The 24826-nt window shown below is 37.8% G+C and overlaps 1 protein-coding gene and 1 long non-coding RNA gene across 22 annotated transcripts in view; both read right to left on the reverse strand.

Annotated features, from left to right (window-relative positions):
• LOC108957383 (putative disease resistance RPP13-like protein 1) overlaps positions 1-19406 on the reverse strand; it is a 49001-nt gene extending 29595 nt beyond the window's left edge. For 2 of the 21 annotated variants that reach the window (XM_039306216.1, XM_039306219.1), the window contains exons 1-7: positions 19267-19406; positions 13082-17405; positions 11740-12122; positions 11059-11194; positions 8872-9300; positions 7148-8147; positions 6569-6632 (exon numbers count right to left, since the gene is read on the reverse strand). In XM_039306216.1, the coding sequence (XP_039162150.1) occupies positions 15055-17391 (2337 nt within the window). In that variant the 5' untranslated portion in view covers positions 17392-17405; positions 19267-19406 and the 3' untranslated portion in view covers positions 6569-6632; positions 7148-8147; positions 8872-9300; ... (1 more) ...; positions 11740-12122; positions 13082-15054. The other 19 variants (XM_039306203.1, XM_039306210.1, XM_039306220.1 and 16 more) reach the window with 18 other exon arrangements.
• Positions 19407-23828: 4422 nt separating this feature from the next.
• LOC120289890 lies at positions 23829-24826 on the reverse strand. Its single transcript, XR_005547778.1, has 2 exons — positions 24740-24826; positions 23829-24355 (listed from the first exon to the last, which is right to left on the reverse strand). It is a non-coding gene; the product is annotated as an uncharacterized LOC120289890 (long non-coding RNA).

The following is a 24826-nucleotide window of genomic DNA, read 5'->3' on the forward strand; positions in this document are numbered from 1 at the left end:
AATATGATTCTCTCTGTCTACTATCTTGGTCATCATGTCAGCTGGATTCTTCGAGCCATCAATCTTTTGTAGCTTTAATTCATTATCTTTCAATGCTGACCTGATAAAGTGATAACGCTTCTTGATATGTCTAGTCCTTGAGTGATAAGCTGCATTCTTTGCTAAGTGCACTGCACTTTGACTATCACTCCACAAAGGTGTCTTGACCGGCTGTTTTCGATGTAACTCCTCCATATAATCTTGTAACCACATGATTTCCTTGGAGGCTTCTGTAATCGCTACATATTCTGCCTCTGTCGTCGATAAAGCCACTATCTTTTGTAGTTGAGATACCCAACTCACTGCCGTACCTGCAACTGTAAAGACATATCCAGTGGTACTCTTACCACTATCTCGATCACCCGAATGATCTGCATCTACATAACCCTGCAACTCTAGAGATGTACCACCATAACAAAGTGAGTAATTGGAAGTACCTGCTAGATATCTCAATATCCATTTAACTGCATTCCAATGCTCTCTGCCTGGGTTCTGCATATATCGACTCACAACTCCCACTACTTGTGCAATGTCTGGTCTCGTGCTTACCATGGCATACATCAAACTCCCCACTGTTGATGCATATGGAACTACCGCCATCTCATCTTTCAAAAGTTGAGTGTTTGGACACATATCCTTGGAAAGTTTGAAGTGACTCGCTAGAGGATTTGCAACCGGTTTTGCCTTGTCCATGTTAAATCTCTTTAACACCTTGTTCACATAGTCTTCCTGCGACAACCATAATTTCTTATTTTCCCTGTCTCTGATGATTTTCATGCCTAAAATATTCTTGGCCTCTCCCAAGTCTTTCATAGCAAACTGTGATGATGATATCTTCTTCACTTCTACGATTCTCTTCATATTGAAACTAGCCACAAGCATGTCATCCACATATAAAGATAGATACACAATGTCACCATCATCATATTTGCGAAAATAAATACAGTGATCAGACTCACAGTGTGCAAATCCTTTTTCTTGCATGAAACCATCAAATTTTAAGTACCATTGCCGCGGAGCTTGTTTCAAGCCATACAAGCTTTTTTTCAAGCGACATACCATGTGCTCCTTACCTTTGACTTCAAATTGTGCCATGTATAATTATTCATCTAAGTCACCATGTAAAAACGTTGTTTTTACGTCTAACTGCTCAAGATGAAGATCCTCCACTGCAACTATACTTAGCAGAACTCTAATTGATGTCATTTTCATTACAGGTGAAAATATCTTGGAGTAGTCGATCCCTTCTTTTTGAGAAAAGCCCTTGACTACAAGTCTCGCCTTGTATCTAATACTACCATCTGCTTCATTCTTAACCCTGTACACTCATTTGTTTAATAAAGCTTTTTTACCTGTGGGCAACTTGGTCAACTCCCAAGTTTTGTTCTGAAATAACGAGCTCATCTCGTCTTTCATAGCACACTCCCACTGCAAGTGAGACGTGTTTGCCTTTGCCTCATCATAAGTCTCCGGTTCCCCCGAATCTGTATATAAGACATGGCTCAGAACAGTATTAGTTGATGGATCGAAAATTACCTTTGGCTTTCTCACACGTGTAGACCTTCTTAAGACAGGTACTTCAGGGTCATTCGTTTGCTCCGAATCACTGCGTTCTTCTTGAACTACCTCTTCATTGATAATAGGCTCATCTTGAACCTCTCTTTCAGGTGAACTTTGATCTACTGGAAACATCTTCACGGGCATTATGTCTAATTCAACATACTCTAGTTGTACTACCTTCTCATGCTCTGTCTCTGTCTGACGATTCTTGTACATCTTTTCTTCATGGAATACCACATTGCGACTGCGGATGACTTTGTTATTCTCATAATCCCAAAGTCTATAGCCATACTCGTCGCCACCGTATCCGATAAAGACGCACTTCTGGGACTTAGCATCAAGTTTTTTTATATCCTCCCTGTCAATCAAAGCATATGCAATACAACCAAACATATTTAGATGTGAATAATTAATCTTCTTACCTGACCACCGCTCTTGTGGTATTTCTCCATCCAACGCACTAGATGGACTTCTGTTGATAAGATAAACAGCTGCATCAACTGTAGCGGCTCATAAGTGTAGCGGGAGACCCGCGTGTAGTCTCATGCATCTCGCACGTTCTAGAATAGTCCTGTTCATTCTTTTAGCTACACTGTTCTCTTGAGGAGTTCTAGGAACAGTCTTTAGCCCATGTATGCCTTCTCGGCTCAAATAATTTGCAAATTCTTTACTTGTGTATTCACCACCATTATCAGATTTCAAAGCTTTAATCTGATAACCGGTTTCTTTTTCTACCATGGTCTTCCACATTTTGAACATCCCGAATACTTCTGATTTTTCTTTAAGAGCATAGACCCAAGTCTTTCTTGTTGCATCATCAATGAATGTGACAAAATATCTCTTACCACCATAAGAGAGTTCTTGAGCAGGTCCCCATACATCAATATGAATCAACTCTAGCTTCTGGCCTTTATTTTGTCGCCCATTCAATTGAAAACTAACAGCCTTCTGTTTTCCATAAATGCAACTCTCACAAAAATCTAACTCAACTTTTTGTAAACCCGGAAGTAATTTTCTCGAGTGTAACTGCTTTACACCTTTTTCACCAAGATGTCCTAAACGATAATGCCAAAGAGTAGATAAATTACCTGTAGCCATTGTAGTTGCAACCATATCACTGATATTGTCTCTTTGGAGAAGGTAAAGTGTACCCGTACGCTTTCCCTTTGCTACTACTCTTATCCCTAAGGTTATCTTCCACTCTTCGCAACCAAAGGTTATTATCAAACCTTCTTGGTCAAGTTTACTAGTTGAAATCAGATTTTTCTTTAATTCCGGAATATGCCTAGTTTCACGCAAAACTAGACGTCCTCCACCTGAGATGTTCACAGTCACAGTTCCTTTCCCAACAATTGGACACATGTGGCCGTTTCCCACAGCCACTTGTCCAAAATCTCCACTGGCATAATCATCAAATATGTCTCTTTGCGAGGTGCAATGAAAAGAAGCGCCAAAATCAATAAACCATTTATCTGTTGTCAAGTCAAACCCTGCAGACAAACACAAGTTATCTAGCAAAGATTTATCCCTAACTACATTAGAACCTTGATTCTCATCTTGCTGCTTCTTTTTGTAGGCTTCACACTGAAACCTCCGGTGTCCAGTTTTGTGACAAAACCAACACTCATCTTTTGCAACCTGTCTCTTACCCCTTGATTGTGATCTGCCACGACCGCTGAAATTTCCTCTACTTTTACTTCTTCCACGGTTCTCCACTGCAAGTGCTGTTGAAGATGTAGATGCAGAAAAATTATCTCCACCTGAGACTTTCCTTCGCATCTCTTCATCCATGATACTACTCACAGCATCATCAAGAGTTAAATCATCCTTCATGGTGCTCGAAATTCCCTGCACTGCGGTATTGTAGCTTTCTGGAAGAGAACATAAAAATAATAAAGCTTGAAGCTTCATATCTAAATTTATGCCTGCGGATTCCAATTGACCCGTGACCTGCGTGAAACTATTAATATGCTCTGCCACAAAACCTCTATCAGATAACTTCATATTAACCAATTTCTTCATCAAAAATACCTGATTTGATGTGGATGGCTTCTCAAAAATATTCGTTAGAATATCCATGGCTTCTTTTGCAGTTTTTGCTTTCGCGATGTGGTACCCTGTCTTTTTCGTCAACCCTAGACGAATCGCACCTAACGCCTTTCGATCAAAATTTTTCCATCCGGCTTCTGCTGTCGGATCCACTTCCGCCATCTCGGGTTTCCAACCCTCAAGTGGTGCATAGAGATCTTTTTGATAAAGATAATCCTCTATTTGTAGTTTCCACCATCCGAAAATCCTCTCCATTGAACTTATCGATTCTGATTTTATCTTCTGCCATCCTGTTTGCTTTCAATCGAACGTCACCGAAAAACCCTCGATGTTCTCGATTAGCCAACCCAGGCTCTGATACCAGTTGTTACGAAATCACACGTCGATTCCAGAAAAATAATGCTCACAAACAATTCACCAGACATAATATAGTAATAAAAGAGCAGAATCAAATGAACACGCCAGAAAATTTGTTATCGAAGTTCACCCAAACTTGGGCTACGTCTCCGCGCGAGGCACTCTGCGAATCCACTAGACTTCGAAAAGTTGGAATACAACGACGATCTTATCTCAAGATCGGGGCACAAAGAGATTGAGAACTCTCATCAAGAAAAACTCACTTTTTTTCTTCTCTCTTTCTTGCCTCTCTATTTCCTTTTTCAGCGTCTTGACGGCTAGGGTTTTGCCATCGCTAATATATAGGTACCACTTTTAACCTAAAAGGAAATCTAATAGAAAAGACAAAAAAGCCCCTAAAAACAAATATTTGGCTTTATCTATAACATCCTGCACCACTATTGAGCTCGTCCTAAGATCGAGCTGGCCGAATGAGTTTTTTTGTTTTGTTTTGTTTTGTAGGTCATTGGTCAGCCCCTTTGCTGCGCCGAATTCTCTGACCCGTTGGCCATAAACTGCCCATCCATCACTCACTAATCGCAAGTCGCAAATTCGGAAGTCGATATTCGGAATAGGTAAAAAATTTGTCTATTTTGTTTTCCGAAAATTCTGTTTCCTTATTGATATGTTTGTTGATGATATGCTGAGGTATCTGTAGTCTCGAGTAGCCTTATAAGCTGGGAAATTTTCCCAATTTCATAACGTGCATATGATTGACAGTCCGATTTTCGCGCCCTAAATCTGACTCGCAATTGCACGGAAAAATCGCCAATCCGATCTCACGCCTGAGATTCGATTCGCGATTTTTTTAAATATGGTTCGTCAATTTTTGGATATTAACCTTATCTTGCTTGATTTGCCGTCATGGTGTTTGAGTCAATTTTATTTTCTTAAAAGAAAAATTCCAAAAAAATTTGAATTAGGATTAGGTTCGTTTTAGAATATTCCTAGTCTTAGGGTTACCTTGCATGTTTAGAATTGCAATCTTATTTCGAATTTTTGAACAAAAATATCAAAAAAAAAAAAAAAAAAATGCGTTCATTTAGGATGTTAGTTTTCTTTAATTTAAATGGCACGTTTAATTATTTGGCAATTTTAAATTTCGAATTTTACAAAGAAAAATACAAAAAAATCATCATGCATGTATCATGTAGAATTAGGGTATCTGTGGCACATCATTGCATATTAGGTTGATTGCATGTTTAATTTTATTTAGATAGATTGCATCTTAGGTTAGAGCTTGCTAGGTTAAGATAATATCTTGGTTTAAATTAGGATTTAGTCTGACCTGATCCTTAATTTAAGCTAGATAGAATTTTAATCTAGATAGTTATGTCTTGCATTTCATAAAAAAAAAATTTGTCTTAGGATAAATTAGTTGCAATTTCTAGAATAGATTGCATTTTGTTTATAATAAAAAATCATGCGCACGTCATATAGAATTAGGTCCATAAAATGCACGTCATTTAGTGATTGTTGTTAGATTCATTTAATTAGAGATTGCCCATCATTAGATTAGGTCATTTAATAAATGTCGCGTGACATATAACTCGCATATTAAATTGTATGTCGCATGCCATTTTAGTTAAAACAATTTTGTACGTCATCGCATTGCATCACATCACATGTCATTAGAATTAGGTCATTTAGTTAATATTGCATTGCATGTTGCATGATTTTCATTAATCAAGTGAAAAAAAAAGAAAAAAGAAATTGCGTGTTAATTAGAAACCATATCTAGGGTTGTTGATGTGGATTTTAATTTAATATTGTAGATGCTTTCGTTACTTTGAGGTAAGTTTTTGCAATTTATTTATTGTTTATTTGGGTGTTAAATTGATGGATTGTGCACCCGTATGACCACCTCACATGTTAGGGAAATAAATTTAAAATCAATCCAAACTGCTTGCCAAACATTTTTCAAAATAAAAAGAAAGGTGCCGAAAGGGCGTTAGAAAATTCTAGCTTAACCAAGTCCCCGAACTCATAAGTCTCTGGTTCGTAGGATTGGGTTTCTAATCGACCCACCAAAAATAGATTAGTGGCGACTCCTAATTAAAAAAATTTGCATGTTAAGAACTTGAACCGAAAGTCACGAATTGGTATGGGCTTGGGAGAGCCCGAGTTAAGTTTAGGCTTAACAATCCATTAGCCAAACCTTAGGTGGTTCACACCCGAAAAATTTGGTCGCGACAGGGTTCACTCAAATTTAGTTGTCATAATTGCCAACTCGAAAACGCCCGTTTTAAATCCTATTCTTTGCATCTTTACGACAGCTGTTGCTGTGGTAAGTAAGAAACCTTACGATAACCACTGCTGTTGGAAGTAAGAAGGCTTCTTCGTGTGACTTTGAAAATAAACCTCAATAATTTACATCATGATACAGATTAATCTTTAAGAGCATGTCTAAAAAAAAAAAAAAAAAACAGTTTAGAGCATATCAGTACACCTACCAAAATAAATAGCCTTTTGTTTTTCTTTTGTCAAGTTGCAGAATCTGAACATAAGCACAACATTTGCCCACCTCAACAGTGTTTGCGTTCGATCCTCCTGAAGGATTTTGCCAAATAAGATGACATTGGGATATTCTGCAAAACAAGCGCAGCCGAGAGAATTCAGGCCACTGAGCTAGGGCATAAAAAAAGATATTTGGAAGACAAAACATAACAAACGCTGAAATTTTAGAAAAATATCAAGATATGAGCAACAATTCTTAATGATTCTCCATAAGTGGAAAGATAAGCACTAGTTGGGCATCAAACAAAGTCCAAGATATATCAGTCCATAGAGGCACATCCATGCATCACATTTCCAGCGCTGCAAGCAAGTCCATGTAAGTATTATTTGTTTTGAAGAATAGCCACTCGTATGAAACAATGGTGGACTTGCTGCACTGCCTTAGCATATTATAACCATTTCATTGCGTGCTTCCTGTCAAACAAAAGAGAGCAACCCAAATGTCTAGCTGGTTTGTGGCAAATTAGGTGAAGCTTGTCCATGGAAAAACATGACCTTTCTAGCATTAAGTTGCATGATAGAATTGGATCTTGAAGCAGCAGCGGTAGGACAAGTGTGGAAGAAAGAAAGAAGTCCAAACTATTACCTAAAGAATTAAAATTAGACATTGGAGAGAAATCTTCTTGTCGAATTCGAACTCGATCAACTATAATGAATGGGATTTCTTGGATGAGGTGCCAATAGTCCCCATTGAATTTTGAGCACTAATCTTTCAGAATTTCACATTGCATTATGCCGAATACTTGAAGGAGGGAGCAAAGCCATCCCCTGGCAAGCACCAGTAACCTATAAAAGATAGCTATTTGAGAGAGGAGAGATGGTTATGAAGACCACTTGATAATCTTTCCACGTTCCTTATATTTGTCATCCAAAGAGAAATCAGAGACAAAGGAAACAGAATACTCCACGCTTCTTACATCCTCCATTGTTGATAGTCTTTCCACAGTCCTCATATTTCTCATCCAAAAGTCTGAAATAGGACGAGAAATTAGTCCTGAATAACAATGATCTTTCATGCATAATGAAGAATTACAAGAGTGATCTAATAAAATTATATGCACACCTAATTGACTGCAACAAAAAATGAACTGGCATACCCTGTTGATTATTTTTATTTTTTGATGGCTGGAAAACTCCTATGATTATGTTAACTGACAAGTATTGGAGATCGCTAATCACTGGCGATAGACACTTATTGGTACGGCCTGATATTCTACAAATGTGACGTCAGGAGATCGAATGACTTGTTATGGGCCAATAACGCTTAAGAATGTTAATCTGGAACACTCGAAATGCAATAACCATTAAACATAAATCACTTGATCCTGGAACTATCACTACACAGATTAGGAAAGCTCTTTTAGATTGTGTTGCCTGTTAAAAATGTAAGAGAGCTAAGTCACGATTGGGTGGATCAAAGGCAGGGTCTGTAGAGTAACCCGAGCAAGGTTTTGTGAAGATTAACTGTGACGGGAGCTCCTTCTTGCAATTTTCAATCAAAATACTTCATGGCAAACGTGAGACTTTTGGGATTCTTCAACAGAGAAACAAAGCATAGTCTCCCTTATTGCTCCTCTCCGCCTTTCCTTTACAACAAAGAAAATGAAATGTTCTCTGAGATGGTGTGAGAATTTAGATAGAAGAAAGATGAATAGTGAACTTTAACAAATAGATTATAATCTGCAGTGTTCATTGAAATTTAGCTGTCATATTTGCCAACTTGAAAACCCATTCTAGATCCCATTTTTGCGTCTTCACGATAGCTGTTATTCAAAGTAAGAAAGCTTCTTAATTTGACTTTGCATATAGACCTCAATAATAAACATCATGTTGAAATTGCAGAACGATATCAATGTGAGAGCAACAATTTTTCATGATTCTCACGTAAAGCATAGTGCATTTCCATTTACAAATTCTTTATGTGTCATCCAAGTGCGAAGATAAGCAATTTTTGGCCATCACACAAAATTCTAGATATATAATCGATATAGACAGACACATTTGATAGATCATAATTCCAGCACTATGAGCAAGTTCTTGTAGGTATTATTTGTTCGAGGAATAGTCACTGGCTGTACCACGTCAGTATTATAACCATTTCATTGCGTACTTCCTTGGTAAACAAAACAGAGCAACCCAAATGTCAACATTGGACCTTTCGCAGCTGGTTTGTGGACATTTATGTGAAGCATGTCCATGGAAAAACATGAACATTTTAGCATTGAGTTGAGGAAACGGAATGGAAATGGATCATGGAGCAGCAGTAGCTAAATGACAAGTGTGAAAAAAGAAAGAAGTCCGAATCATTACCCGATGAACAAAACTTAAGACAGTGGAGAGAAATCTTCTTGTTGGATCCGAACTAGATCAATCACAATGAGTGGGATTTTTTGGATGAGGTGCCAATAGTCACCGGCAAGAGAGGATCCATCCTTCGGAATCTCACATTGAATTATGTGGAATACTTTTGAGGGAGGGAGGGAAGCCATCCTCTGACAAGTACCCAAGCTTTGAGCAACATGGAAAATATAACTGTTTGAGGGAGGGGAGATGGCCGTGAGCACCAGTTGATAGTCTTTCCACTCCCCATATTTCTCATGCAAAGAGAGGATAGAGAGGAAGGAAACAGAAGACTCCATGCATCATACATCCTCCACCGTTGATAGTCTTTCCAAATTCCCCATATTTCTCATCCAAAATTCTGGAATGGGATGATCAATTAATCCTGAATAACAATTGCTTTTCATGCATAGTGAACAACTATTAGAGTGATCAGACAAATAAAAGTATATGCACACCCACCCAACAGCAACCAAAAATGAGCAAACAAGACAAGAACCGGGAGACTGCTTTATTATTGTCAGGAATTAGTGACCGTTTTGATGGTTTTTCCTCTCACTAAAAAACTCTTATGGTGATGTCAACTAACGAGTATGGGAGATGACTAATCACTGGTATGGGTTGATATTCTACAAAAATGAGGTTGGGAGATTCGAATGACTTGGTACAGGCTGATGACGCTTAAGAATGATTGCCTGCACCTGTTGGTATATTAGGAATGCTAGAAATGCAGTAATCTTCGACCATAAATCACTTGATCTTGAAATTATACAGGTTAAAAAAGCTCTTTTAGACCGTGTTTCCTGTAAAAATGTAAAGAGAGCTGGATCATGATTGGGTGGACTAAAGGCAAAGTGTGTAGAGTAAACCTAAGCTAGGTTTTGTGAAGATTAACTGTGATGGCTCTTACATTGAAGGAACCAAACATGCTATTGTTAGGATTATGGCTAGAAATGAAACAGGGGAGCTGATTGCCTGTAGGGGTGTGGTGGTGCAAGCTAGATCTGCAAAGGAGGCTGAATTACTTGCTGTTTGGAAGAGCATTGCAGTAACTAAAGAAAAAGCTAAACCAAGGTAGTAATGGAGCTGAATGCAGCCGTGGTACACAAGGATATCATCAATTTTCCCAAACAGTGCAATTAAAGACTAAAGGACGCTCCTACTAGGATTCAAGAGGCTAGAGATCATTTTGCAGCTCTGAATTTTAGTTGTATTTCACGGAAAGCAAATGCTTGTGCCCATTAGGTAGCTTTGCCAAATTTGGGATCTGCATCTGCATCCTCCATCCTTCTTATCACATTTGCTTATTTCAACCGTGAGTTGCTGGAGTAAAAAGAAAAATCCCCATGGAGGACCCACATGACACACCCAAATGTCAGTCTCTTGACCTTCAGTGGTCGGTTTCTGGAAATTCTATAAGAAACATCTCCACGTGAAAAAATCAATCTGTATTAAGCATCAAAATGAAGAACATAACAATATTGATGTCTTCAAACCCAAAAACTAACCCCAACCCCAGAAAGCTGACTTTAGGTGGAACAACGAATTGTGGCAGCTAGCAAATGGAAGCGAAATAATGAAAGAAGTTACAAGAATTACCTAAAGAGGAAAAGTAGTCAACGGAAATAAATCTTTTGTCATGGCTGGGGTGTGATCAATTTCAATTAATTATATCCAAATGCCACCAATGTAGATGAGAGGGATCTTTTGGATGAGGGGCCAATAGTTGCCAATGAGTTTTGAGCATTGCTCTTTCATAATCTCGCATAGAAATATCTCCAGAATTTGGACAGATCATAGTCTTATTGCTCTTTCTGCCTTTCCTTGATGACAAAGAAAAAGAAAATGTGCCCTGAGATGGTGTGGGAATTTGAATAGAAAGATGAACCATGAACTTTGACAAGGAAGTGGGATATAAATGGCTTATAATCTGCACGGTTCATTCAAATTTAGTTGTTACTTTTGCCAACTCGAACACCTGTTTTAAATCCTATTCCTTCGCATCTTTGCAGAAGCTGTTAGTGTTGGCAGTAAGAAAGCTTCCTTGTTTGACTTTGGATATAGACTTTGGTTATTGACGTATGATACAGATTAATATTTTAGAGCACCTCACAAAAAGAAGAAAAAAAATAGTTCAGAGCATATCAGTGCACCTACCAAAATAAATTGCCTTCTGTTTTTCTTTTGTCAAGTTTCAAAAGATGAACATAAGCACAATAGTTGCCTGCCTCAACAACATTAGCATTTGATCCTCCTGAGAGATTTTTCCAATTAAAGATGACCATAGGATATTCTGCAAAACAAGCATTCAGGTCACTGAGATAGGGCATTAAAAGAAAAGAAGATATTTTGAAGAAAAAATATAACAAACGCTAAAGTTGTGGAAAAGTAAAAATATAGGAGCAACAATTCTTCATGATTCTCACGCAAAGCACAGTGCATTTCCGTAAGTGGGAAGATAAGCAATTTTTGGGCATCAAACGAAGTTCAAGTTATATGATTAATAAAGACAGACACACCCACACATCATAATTCCAGCAGCGTGAGCGAGTCCATGTAAGTATTATTTGCTTTGAGGATTAGTCACTAGCGTGAAACAATGGTTGACTTGCTGTACCACATCAGCATTATAACCATTTCATCGCGTGATTCCTTGTCAAACAAAACAGAGCAAACCAAATGTCAACGTTGGATCTTCAGTGGCTGATTTGTGGAAATTTAGGTGAAGCTTGTCCATGGAAAAACATGAAGCTTTTAGCATCAGCTAGAAATGGATCCTGAAGCAGCAGCCATAGCTAAACGACAAATGTGCAAGAAAGAAAGAGTCCGAATCATTACCTGAAGAACAAAAATAGACATTGGAGAGAGATTTTCTTATCATATCCGAAATCAATCAACTATGATGAGTGGGATTTCTCGGATGAGTTGCCAATAGTCGCCACTGAGTTTCAAGCATCAATCTTTCAGAATTTCTCAGTGAATTATACCGAATACTTGGAGGAGGGAATGGAGCCATCCTCTTGGCAATTTCCAGTCACTTATAAATGTAGCTGTTTGAGAGTTGAGAGATGGCTGCGAAGACCACTTGATAATCTTTGCACGTTCCTCCTATTTCTCATCCAAAGAGAGGAAGAGACTGAAGGAAACAGAGTACTCCACGCTTTCTACATCCTCCATTGTTGATAGTCTTACCACATTCCTCATATCTCTCCTCCATAAATCTGAAACAGGACTATCAATTAGTCCCGAATAAAAATTATCTTTCATGCATAATGAACAACTATAAGAGTGATTAGAACAAAATTAAATGCATGCTAATTGATGGCAACGAAAAATGAACCACGATGCACTATTGTTGTTTTTTTTTTTGCTGAAAAATTCTTGTGATTATGTTAACTCACAGGTATGGGATACCAACAATCACCAGTCATGGTGATGTACCGGTACGGGCTGATACTCTACAAAAGTGAGGTCACGAGATTGAATGATTGGTATGTGCTGATGACTCCAAAGAATGATTGTCTACACCTGTAGGTATATCTAGAAAGCTCGAAATGCAGTAACTTTTACCCACAAATTAGCAGATACTCGAACTGTCACAGAGGTCAGAAAAGCTCTTTTGGAGTGTATTGCCGGTAAAAATGTAAGCTCAGTCATGATTGGGTGGACGAAAGGCAGGGTGTGTAGAGTAAACCTGAGCTAGGTTTGTGAAGATTAACTGAGACGGGTCTTATATAACATGTCATTGTAGGATTGAGGCCAGAAATGAAACAGGGGAACGAGCATTGTAGTGGATAAAGAGAAAAGCTGGCCCAAGGCAGTAGTGGAGATGGATGCAGCTGTGGCACACAAGGATATCATCAACGTTCGCAAGTGCAATTGGAGACTAAAGGAAGCTCTTGCTGCGATTCAAGCAGCTAAATATCATTTTTCAGCTCTGAAATTTAGTTGTATTTCATGAGAAGCAAATGTTTGTGCGGATTGGGTAGCTTTGCATACTAGGAAGAGGATGTGCTGTTAAAAAATCTATGTGAAACATCCAAATGTCAGTCTTTCGACCTTTACTCAGTGGTTTCTGCAAATACCATGTGAAACATCTACATGGGAAAAAATTAATTCGAATTAAGGATCGAATTGAAGAACAGAAACGAAATTGACGCATTCAAAACCAAAAACATACTTGAAGCCTAGAAATCTGACTGTACATCGAAGAATGAATCGCCGTAGCCAGCAAACGAAAGCGAAAGTGGATCGATTTCACTTCATTGGATCCGACTGTAATTAATGAGAATGTGAGGGATTTCTTGGATGAGGGGCCAATAGTCACCAATGAGTTTTGAGCATCGATCTTCCAGAATCTCGCATCTTGTTATATCCAATGATTGGAGGGAAGGAGGAAGGCCATCCTCTGGCAGTTTCCTCAACTTCGGGCAATCTACAAACCCTAAATGTTTGAGAGAAGAGAGCTGGTTGCGAAAACCGCTCGCTAATCTTTCCACGTTCCTCATTCTTTTCATCTGGAGAGCTATTAGAGAGGAAGGAAAGAGAAGATTCCAACATCCTCCTCGTCTTCCTCCGAAGGAAACCACTCCTTCTCTCCCTCCCCTCCCATGCTCAAGTCAATAGTTAGAAACTCGAGGGATGTAAGCAGGGGTAAGCTCCATTCTCTCACTGGCTGCTTCATATTCTCACACCCTTTTATCAAAAGGCCTCGCAAATTGGGAGGCAAACCTCCTTTGGGGAAGCATTTGATATTTTGGCATTTACTAATTTCTAAACATTGGAGGGATGTAAGATGATGCCACCGATTTGGTAGAGACTTTATCTTCGGACAATTTTTTAGAAAGAAATATGACAGGGTGATAGGTAGAGGAGGGAAGTCATCTATCTCTAGTGCTGGACAGTCTTTCATTTCTAATTTAGTGAGATTGTTACAGATGGCAATGGACTTTATTTTTGGACAGTTAGAAAGTGTAAGACTTGATAGGGTTATGGGAAGGGGAGGGAAGTCCTCTATCTCTAGTGTTGGACAGTCTATTATTTGCAAATGAGTGAGATGAGAGAGCATGTAAAGGCACTTTGGTAGACATCCCAGATTCTTACAGCCGCCAATTGTCATTTCTTCGAGCGATTGTATGGTGATCTCTTCCAATGACTTCAACCCCTTGCACTCCCAAATTGTAAGTTTCTTTAGAGCAACAAGTCTACCCTTGGCAAATAGAAAGGATGTTAGAGCATCACATCTAATAATTCGCAGATATTCAAGTTGAGATATTGTGTTATTGCTGTTGGGGTCATATGAATGAATGGTTTGTCCAGTGAGTTTTGGACAATCCTGAATGTCCAAATGTCTGAGTGTGTGCATCTTGCTTGGAAGTTTTTCTAAACTCGGGCAATTACTCAATTCCATCCTTTCAAGGTTGCAGGGCAGCTCCATTTCTCCTTCTACTGCCACAAAGGATGTGAATTGAGGACATCTTTCAATGGCTAATTCATGGAGGCAAGTAAGATTTAGCATTTCATTTCCATCTTGCCACAAGTATTTTAGCTTGTCACACCCTCATATACGAAGCTCCTTTAGCTTGACCAAGTAACTCATAAACTCATGATCAAAGCAAACAAGCTGGGCAAGGTTTTCAATTCTAAGAATGGTCAAAGAAGTTAGGTTGACTAAGCTCTTTAAGATCTCATTGTTACAATTTTTAAGGTATAACTCACGGAGAGATGGAAGACGGGCCACATTGGTTGAGTTATTCAAATGCGGACATGAATGAATTTCAAGCTTTATAAGACGATCAAGTTGACAAGGCAATGTCCCGACCAACGAAGGACAGCTCCAGACAACAAGATGTTGGAGACAAGAGAACGGAAATTCTTCTTTTGGGTCCCCGGCATAAGGAGACCAATCCTTCCATGCCAACATCTCTGCCAACTTCAAAGTTGTTAAGGATGAGAAAGGCCTTTTACCTCCGTAAAACTCAGAGCCTATCATTCTTATTGCATGTAAACCTTCAAGAGATAATTCCTTAAGTGATGGTAGTTGTCCAAGTGAAGGCAGTGATATAACATTAGGACAGTCCCACAAGCACAAGGACACCAACTTAGAAAAGGATGGACTATCTAACCATGACGGGAATATTGCACCACCATAGTTCAAAATAGTGAGATTTTCAAGATTAGTGTGGGTTGCAAAGACTCAACCACTTGTGCTTCATGCTCATGATTATGGAGATTTCCCAAATGTTCATCCCAATGCAAGGATAAGTTGGTAAGGCCTTGCTTTCGAAGCAAATTGGCATCAACTACATCTCTAACTTCCTCCACCTTTTGCAATTCTGATATGAATAATTCTCCTTGAAGATGTGGCAAGTCCTTTAGCTCCTTTAACCGCAACCCTTTCTCTGGTCCTACTACAAACTTGGACAAGATAGTAAGATTCTTCAAATTACCAATACCCATTGGCATCTCTTCTAGATTCCATGTGCCTCTAACATCAAGAAACTGTAAGCTAACCAACTTTGTGATACCTTGAGACAACTTTGAAAGGTTTCGACACCCTCTTAAGATCAAAGCTTGTAATTTACACAAGCTGACAATTGATTCAGGTAGCCTTTCAATATCAGTGTACGAGAAATTGAGATATCGAAGATGTTCTAAATTACCAACACAATTCGGTACTTCTACGATGTCACAATGACATACTGAGAGCACCCTCAAGTACTTTAGTTCTATTAGCAAGTCATGTAACACCTTGTTGGAAATATAGAAATCGCCCCCTAGTAACATTAAACTTCTTAGTGCCTTCATTCGGTGATATGCTCTTAAGCATTTTGATGTAACAAATTCCGACGAGATGAATGATGCATAACGAGCTTTCTCAAGAGTTGCTTCATCTTCATTAATTGCCAGCTGAGATTCCCCAGAGCTAAAGCACGACCCACCTGCAATTGATTTTGCTAGATCATTCAAAAGATCATGCATTGAAAACTTAGATGCGTCCACACTTGATTGTTGAAGAAATGATCTGGATATTAACTCATCGAAGTAATTCCTTCCTAATCTCAAGTTGTTTTCCTTTGCTTTTTGTCCATCTAAAAAGCCCTCTGCTATCCATAAGAGTACCAGCTCATCCCTTTCAATTTCATAATCCTTGGGAAATATTGCACAATAAGCAAAACATCTCTTCAAATAGGAAGGAAGATGGGCATAGCTCAATTTCAAAACAGGGAGAACCTCATCATTCTCTGCCATTGGAAGATCCCATATTCTATTATTTAAGGCATCTTCCCATTCATCGGGATTACTTTTAGTACGTAGGACACCGCCCAACATCTTCGCTGCCAAAGGTAAACCTTTACATCTTTTAGCTATTTTCTTGCCTATCATTTCAAAAGCCGGGTGGGTCTCAAAATTTGTTACTCCAAGAGCATGAAAGGCTAATAAGCTTATACAATTATCAAAGGACAATTCTCTCAAAGGATATGGTGAAGCTCTTGTTATAGAGGCAACATTACGGTTGCGAGTTGTAATGATGATCTTGCTTCCCTTAGCCCCCGCTTCAAATGGCTTTAAGAAGGCAGTCCATTTTTCGTATTTTTCATTCCAGATATCATCTAAAACCACAAGAAACTTCTTCCCAGATAGACTATCCTTCAACTTAACTTGAAGCTTGTTAAGATCTTCACCCTCGTTGGACAACCCAGTGATCGACTGCAATATAGTCTTTGTTATGTCAAGGACATCAAAAACATTTGAGACACAAACCCATGCTCTCTTCTCGAAGCAACAATTCACTTTGGCATCATTATATACCCGTTGAGCCAAGGCTGTCTTTCCAACACCGCCCATCCCAACTATGGGGACTATGCTTAGCGTGGCATTGGAATTTTCTACCTCACTTATCAATAGTTCGATTATTTGTGCTTCTTCCTTCTCCCTGCCCAAAAACTGAGGCTCCGACAAAGAAGTGGTGGGATCCCTTTTGTTGGTGTAGTTGGATTTGTCCACGACATTCTCTCTCAAGCTTAGATGAGCCTTCCTAGTGACAATTGCTTTCAATCTGCCATTGATCTCTTGTACCTTGGTTTCCGACACAAGCGAGTGCAGGTTTGGATTCAATCCAGAGGATTTATCTTGGCCAAAGAAAGAGGACTTCCATTTCTCTAGACCTTTGCTTGTGCTGGATTTTGCCTTCAACTCCACTTGAGCGATTTTGATTGCCAACTCATCAAGCAAGTCTTCCATGTCATAGGCCAAGTCCCTAACATCGTCTAGCCATAGCTTCACTAGAGGATTATTGCTAAGTTGCTTGTCCTCTGCATCAACTAACACTGCATTGATTGTTAAAAACATTCCCTTCCAGTCCTCGAGCAAGGCAGCATTGAATCCTTCTCGTTGCGCATAGGCCACTATGAGAGAAGACAACTTGTCGAATAGAACTTGAAAGAAGGAAGCCAAGAAGGAACCCAAAACGATCTCTCCAATGGCCATGGGTGAATCGGTCACTATCGAGAACATAAAAGGTGTTATGGTGAAGCAAAGTAACAATGAGCTACTGGAGAGAGAAAACAATGAAGTCTGGGAATACCAGGATGTTCACATACCAAAAAGATTAAAAAAAGATCAAGTCTTTTAAGGGATGCATACCAAAGGTTAGACAAATCGAAGTACAATAGTTTATGTCCACTAGAGTGCTCGTTTCGTCAATTGTTCTCATTTTTCTTCTAATCAAGACTTTTCTTGTGAGCATTTAAACAAAGGATAAAAGGTCATTTTTCTCCATAAACTTAGAGCGCATGCATATTTTTGTAAAAAATTCCAATGCTTGAGTGTTTTGTTGGAGAAAAATCACCTTTTATCCTTTGTTTAAATGCTTGAGTGTTTTTTTCACTTCCGTATATTATTAGTATATTTATTATTTTAATATCTTTGTTTTCTGCTTTATTGTGAATATGAGATCAATGTAGATTTTTATATGGCGGTTGCAGTGCTAAAAACTCACATTTGTTTAAGATATAAGATGATTATAGATTTCTCCTTCAATGTGGATGACCGTGTAAAGACATCAAAAGGGCTAACTTTGTTTGTTCAATAAATAAGGAAATGCATTCCACTTCTTTTTTGTGGTCCGAGCATTTCACTTCTTCTAGGTGGTGACACTATATTCTTTTCCCCATTCCGTTTTCTCTATCATATCTTTTACTTTTTCGTTGGGGGCATGCACAATGATAAACATGTACTTCTCATTCATCTTTTTTCACATTATAAAAGATGAACAATCTCAAAAACTTTTTCACCAAAAAAAAAAAAAAAAACAATCTCAAAAACTTTTCTGATGTAGAAATAAAAGAGTTTTCTAACAAAACACGAGTCCATGCGTGGTCTTTTTCTAACAGAGCACAATTTTGATTTTTCATTATTCAAAATTTAATTATTTATCATGAGTAATTGCACATTTTTCTCTGTCTTGAAAGAAAATACATGAAGTAGTATTCTTGCACTGAACCATCATCGATATCTGCAATATAAAAATTAGTTGTCCACACATAACACCCTTAGGGCTTCGGCAGAAGCTACTTCACGTGAAGTTTAAATTGCAACCCGTATTGACTTTACTTGATTGATTACACTGGCACACCTCAAAAGAATATTAACTCTCAAATACCTTACTAATTCATCTTACCCCTTCCAGTTGATGGTAAATTCACTAAATCTATATAATAAGGACTTTTTGTTGTGAGAGCAAATATGTGAAAAGACACAACAAAAGTTATTTATTTTGTTTCGCACCGCGAAATTATGACAAACGTGACTTTCCCATTAATCTCTACTGAAGAGGAATGAAGCTATCCTCTTATGATATTGATTCTTGCTTACCCAATTTCATGGACTAAAATTCCAAAACATTGATGCTGTAAAATAATTACTTTGCAAGCAGGATAAAAGTTCCAATTCAATTATAAATGAATACTTTGATCTCGATGCTGCTAATCGTGTAAAATCATTTCACATCAGTGCGTGTTCAGTAAAAAGAACAGTAATAGAGATATAAAAAAAATTAATCTTAATGTCCTAATCTTACTTTTTAAGAAAAATTATAATGACATTTCTTTTGTTAATGAACTCGACATCAACTTTAATCAGGATAATAGATAGACAGGAAATCGGTTTAAGAAGCAAAATATTGCTGCTGCTGCTGCTCTTCTTTTGCTCAAAATAATGCTTTTGCCTCCATTAATAAAAAGATTTTGGAAAGAATAGATGGTTGCTCTTCTGTAATAAATGCGCACTAGATGCTTTCGGTAGTGAAGTTCCGGGTGCATCAGTCCGAGGGAAAAATAGCGCAAGTAGATAGATGTCTCTTACCTGTTTCGAGCAGACTTCGTGGAGCAGATCGATGAATGGGATTAGCTCAATGACAGCAATCCAACAAGCACGAGCGCTAGGTATAGATGAGCAGGAGGAGAATACTATTTAAGCAGGGGCACTAATGGTGAAGCCGAGTGATAATGATCTAATGGAGAGAGAACGATAAAGTCCAAGAAGACCAAGACTTTCACCTACCAAAATGCGTAAGCAAAGACCAAGACTTTCAAGAATGCTTTCTGTCCACAAGTGCTCTTATCATGTGAATAAACCATCAACTCAGGAAGACCAAGACTTTCAAGAATGCTTTCTGTCCACAAGTGCTCTTATCATGTGAATAAACCATAAACTCAGGAAGACCAAGACTTTACTGAACTTCATGTACTTTTTGTCTAGAAAGTGAAGCAGAGGCGAAAGAGAGCAAATGGAAAAGATAGAGACTTCGCATGATGCAAATTAGCATTGCTGCTTCACTTCTCACATCCCTCCTCTTCCATCTCTATGTGAATGCCTATGTTTTTCCATTACTAGTAGAATTTCCCCACGCATTACATGCCATGCTTAAAATTGAATATTACTATAATTTTCGTCCACTTCTTTTCATGCTCAATTGTACTGTGATTTTTCATTCAATAATCTCTCTTGCACTTGTCTATTAGAATTATGTCTAGGATTTCATGTATATTTTCAAATTTAAGTTCAAAAAAAGGAAAAAAAAAAAGCAAAGAAAAACAGCAAGAACTATAAAAAAAGAAAAAAAAGAAAAAAGAAGAAGCAAGAACTAGGCTAGAGAGAGCACCACTGTCCTATGGCCACGGACATGCCGTTGCCATCAGCACTGCTGCTTATAGTCATCTTCATAGACAACATTTCCTCGAGATTTTATTCTTAGATTGGTTTAAGAGTTAAGAATAATGACATTGCAAGCACCTAAGCTTTTGTTCAATTTACAATCGAGGGCCTGAATTTTTCTTTTTCAATCAAGAATCTCAATTTGAGAAATCGGCTAAATAACTTGTCATGTTATGTGATTTTACTGATGTGACTCGTTTACTTAGCAAAAGTTAAACAACATAGTAGCTGATGTCACTCCTTATCACACATATTGAGTGATGAGGAGAGAAAAAGTATGCTGACTTAGATGGTCCTAGCATCTAATAAATCTTAGCTGACCTCGCAGCATCTCAAGGTACTATATTAGACGCTCATATGGACAGTTAACGACTATTTGACAGTGTTCGCATCATATCAACATTTTTGGACCACGGTTTAAATGGAAGCCTTGACCTGTATTTGAAATGTTGAGGTAATTGACTGAAAGCAAAAAAAAAAAAAAAAAAAAAAATGAGGATACTTGATTAAAAAAGGTAATAATTTAGATACTTGTGTGTTGTTGTCGTTATCCAAAAATTTATCATGCGATGATTGGTCTAGATTCAAATCTCAAACATACTTTTGTTTACACGTTATTTAATCAATAAACTCATCCTCTCGTTTCGTTGCTTGGTCTCACTTTAATAATTTCTTTTTAAAGATTTTTCATTTCATGTGAAAAAAAAAATTAAATAGTTTGTTAATTTCAAGCTGTTGCAAAAAGATTTCGATGGCCATATATCAAGCACATTCGGAGACTATAATCATTCGATCAAAAAGTATTGCTCTACCCCCTACTTTTTGGCCAATTCCATTGCTTTTCCTTTGATCTTCTCACCCAAAACTGAAGAAAGTATGTGCAATTAAGAAAACATTATCTATCTATAATCATTTGCTCATGACATCATCACCGGTTCATGGCGGTCCAACTACTTGGACCACAAATTGGCAGCCTAACCGGTTCTCTGATCGGCCCAAGTTTGAAAACATTGGTGCAAAGCTCCAGTCCCTATTTAAAACAAATAGATATGACTATCTTATATGAATTGAGTTGTAATGCACACAATACTTTTACCACATGATCGAGGTTCATAGCAAGTGGTTACACCTGATAGAGGTTCGGGTATTAGTATTAGCGTCGCAGGTGCTCCTCTCTCTATCCTTGAGCATATGAGATGCGGTAAAACCTTCGTAATACTCCAAATGAGGTTGATGCTCAACTCCATGTCCATGGTACATTACTCCCGTTGCGTTGCTCTAGTTGGAGCTCCAAGTGCTTCAATTTCCCCACGTCAGAGATGTAAATTTTTGGTCGCGAATTAGAACTTAGAAGGGGGAGTCAACGAATACGAGAGAGTTGACTCACTTTTAGGTGCAACCCAAGTGTCCATTTTTTTTTGTGAAAAAGAATCTAAATCATACATCGGTTGACCTGGAATTATGAACTTAGGAGGCTATCGAGGAGACATATAAAAATTTAATTTAATTTCTTACTTGAAAGGGTTAATACCGTAAAAAACTCCAAACTGATACATGTATGACAAATTTACCAAAAACTATTTTTTTGACTATGAAAAACCCCACACTAGTACACCTGTGACAAATTTACCCTGACCGACCATAAAAAATCATAAACTGGTATATTTATGATAAATTTATCCCAAACTAATTTATTCGACCCCCAAAAATCCTAAACTCATACATTTGTAACAAATATACCCCATGTTAAATTGGATTAATACCACAAAAAAATCACAAAAATTGTAAACTATGACAAACGGGGAGTAAAATCCTAAATTGGTATACTAGTCAACTATCACCTGTCATTTAACTTAATAATTTGACAGTAAAATTTAACGGAAACTAATAGAGGGTAAATTTGTCAAAAGAATACTAGTTTGGGGTAAATTTGTCCAAGATATACCAGTTTAGGGTTTTTGATTGTCAAAAAATTAATTTGGGGTAAATTTGTCACAAATGTATCGGTTTGGGGTTTTTCGGAGTATTAATTCTACTTTAAATAACAAGTTAACAGTACCCTCTCGGTCCACAATGCATGTATACGTTATTGTATATCCACAAAATTAATTTAATCATTTGGATATCATGTGAACAAGCTTTTGTTCAATTTTGCTACTGTAGATAGTCATTTTGTAAATTTCTATGAATAGGCTCACGTACTCCTCATCATAAAATACATAGAAATTACACTGTTCTCTTTTCTGCATATTTCTTATCCGATTTATATATCTTGATTAAAAAGAATCACATTCTATATTGTTTTTCGGTATTGTAATTATTTTTCTCATATTAAAATGTGTCATTGGGTTGGAAGCTGCCTCGTTCGAGAGACACGAGGGTCGTGAGCAGGCATAAGCCCCATTTTCTCAGAGTTGCTTTAGATTCTTGCACCCTACAATTGTAAGCCGCAGCAAATTGGAAGGGAAACCTCCTCTAGGGTAGCATTTTATATTTTGGCAATCAATAATATATAGCTCCTAGAGGGATGTAAGATGATGCCATTGATTTGGTAGGAACTTTATCTTCGGACAATTATAAACATAGAAATATGACAGGGTGAGGGAAGGAGAGGGAAGTTCTCTATCTCCAATGCCGAACAGTCATATATTCCCAAACGAGTGAGATGGGAAAGCATGTGAAGGCACTGTGGTAAGCTTCTGAGATTCTTACATCAATCAATAGTCAGAGAACTTAGTGATTCTAGGGTGATCTCTTCCAGCGACTCCACTCCATTGCACTCGTAAATATAAAATGTCTTGAGAGAAGCAAGTCTATCCTTGTCAAAGGGAAATGATGTTAGAGAATCACATTTACCTATCTCAAGAGATTCAAGTTGAGACATCAAGTTATATGGAGGAATGGTTTTGTTTTTGGTAAAGATTATATGGAGGAATGGTTTGTCCCTTGATTTGTGGACAATTCTGTATCCGCAAATCTTTGAGGTTTTGCATCTTGCTTGGAAGCTTTTCTAAACTTGTGTAATCCCTCAATTCCATCCTTTCAAGATTGCAGGACATCTTTATTTCTCTTTCTCTTGCCACAAAAAATGTGAATTGAGGACAAATTTTGATTACTATTCTTTGAAGGCAAGTATGATTTCGCATTTCATTTCCATCTTGCGACAAGTATGTTAGCTTGTCACACTATCCTATATGAAGCTCCTTTAACTTGACCAAACAACTCATGAACCCATGATCAAAACAAACAAGCTCTGCCAAATTTTTTATTTTGAGAATGGTCAAATAAGTTAGTTTGACCAAGTTCTTTAAAATATCAATAAATATTGTAAAGATAAAAACAAGAAGATTCATAACACTTCGTCTAAAGGCAACTAACTTGGGTTGACTAGAAGATAAGTACTTTGAAGACATCTAAAATTCTTACAAATCATTGAGAAAGATTGCTTATTAATTACATAAAAAGCGAAACAGTTTAAAAAATGGAAAGAGTAACACTTTTTTTTTTCACGTTAATTGGAGTTCATCTCACTATGGCCTTAGACATTTTCTTTAATGCCTCAATTTTCGCCGATCGCAATCGTCATTATAATTATCCCAACTGAATCACAGTCACTGCATCGGACTCTTCAAGTTCAAGAGATAGATATGTGGCATGTGAGATGAAAATTGGGAACGAAAAAATATATTATGGGATGAGCAAATCTAGTAGCCCACAGTAAAAATTACTTTGTCATGGGAAATAAACAATTACAAGAGTAATCAGACAAACAAATTATACACATAGTCAACTACATACTCAACCGACTAAAACCAAAAATCAACAAGACATAACATGGTACTTCCCAAACCAAGTCTAAAAAATGCGATTGATTGTTGTGGTTAGTTTGTATTTTCCGAATGGCCCTTGCGATTCCGCTAATACAGAACTATGGGGGACAGCTAATCACCAGTGATTGTGGCCTAATGGTACAAGCTGATACTCTACACGAGGTCGTGAGGATAACCCACTAACGATGACAGCGCCTGCATCTTGCCTTGTCCGTGACGGGAGCTCTGACAGCTTTGGTGGGGTTTATAGTGACAAGACTTGCCTACCCAAGATAATTGGGTTGCGAATGGTCTTGGATGGCCATCTTCTCGCAAGCTTAAATCAAAATACATCATGGCAAACACAAGGCTTTCATATTGAATTAACAGAGCGCCAAAGCATAGTCTCCCTGATTGCTCCTCTCCGCCTTTCCTTGACAACAAAGAAGAAGAAAATGTGCTCTAAGCTGGTGCGGGAATTTGAATAGAAGAAAGATGAACTATGAACTTCGACAAGGAGATCAGATTTAAATGGATGATAATCAGCAGATCATTCAATTAATTACCATATTCACAACTCGAAAATTCCTGTTTTAAATCCTAATTTTTTGCATCGTCACAATAGTTGCTGTTGTTGGAAGTAAGAAACCTCCATCATCTGACTTGGAATATAGACCTCAATAATTGACATAATGATACAGATTAATCTTTTGGAGCAGGTCTCCAAAAAAACAGTTTAGAGCATATCACTAAACCTCCCAAAATAAATTGTCAAGTTGCAAAAGATGAACATAAGAACATCATTTGCCTACCTCTACAGTGTTTGCCTTTGATCCTCCTGAGAGATTTTGCCAAATAAAGATGACAGTGGGGGAAATTCTGCAAAACAAGCACAATTG

Source organism: Eucalyptus grandis, chromosome 2 (genome assembly GCF_016545825.1).
Source record: "Eucalyptus grandis isolate ANBG69807.140 chromosome 2, ASM1654582v1, whole genome shotgun sequence".
Classification (NCBI taxonomy): Eukaryota; Viridiplantae; Streptophyta; class Magnoliopsida; order Myrtales; family Myrtaceae; genus Eucalyptus; species Eucalyptus grandis.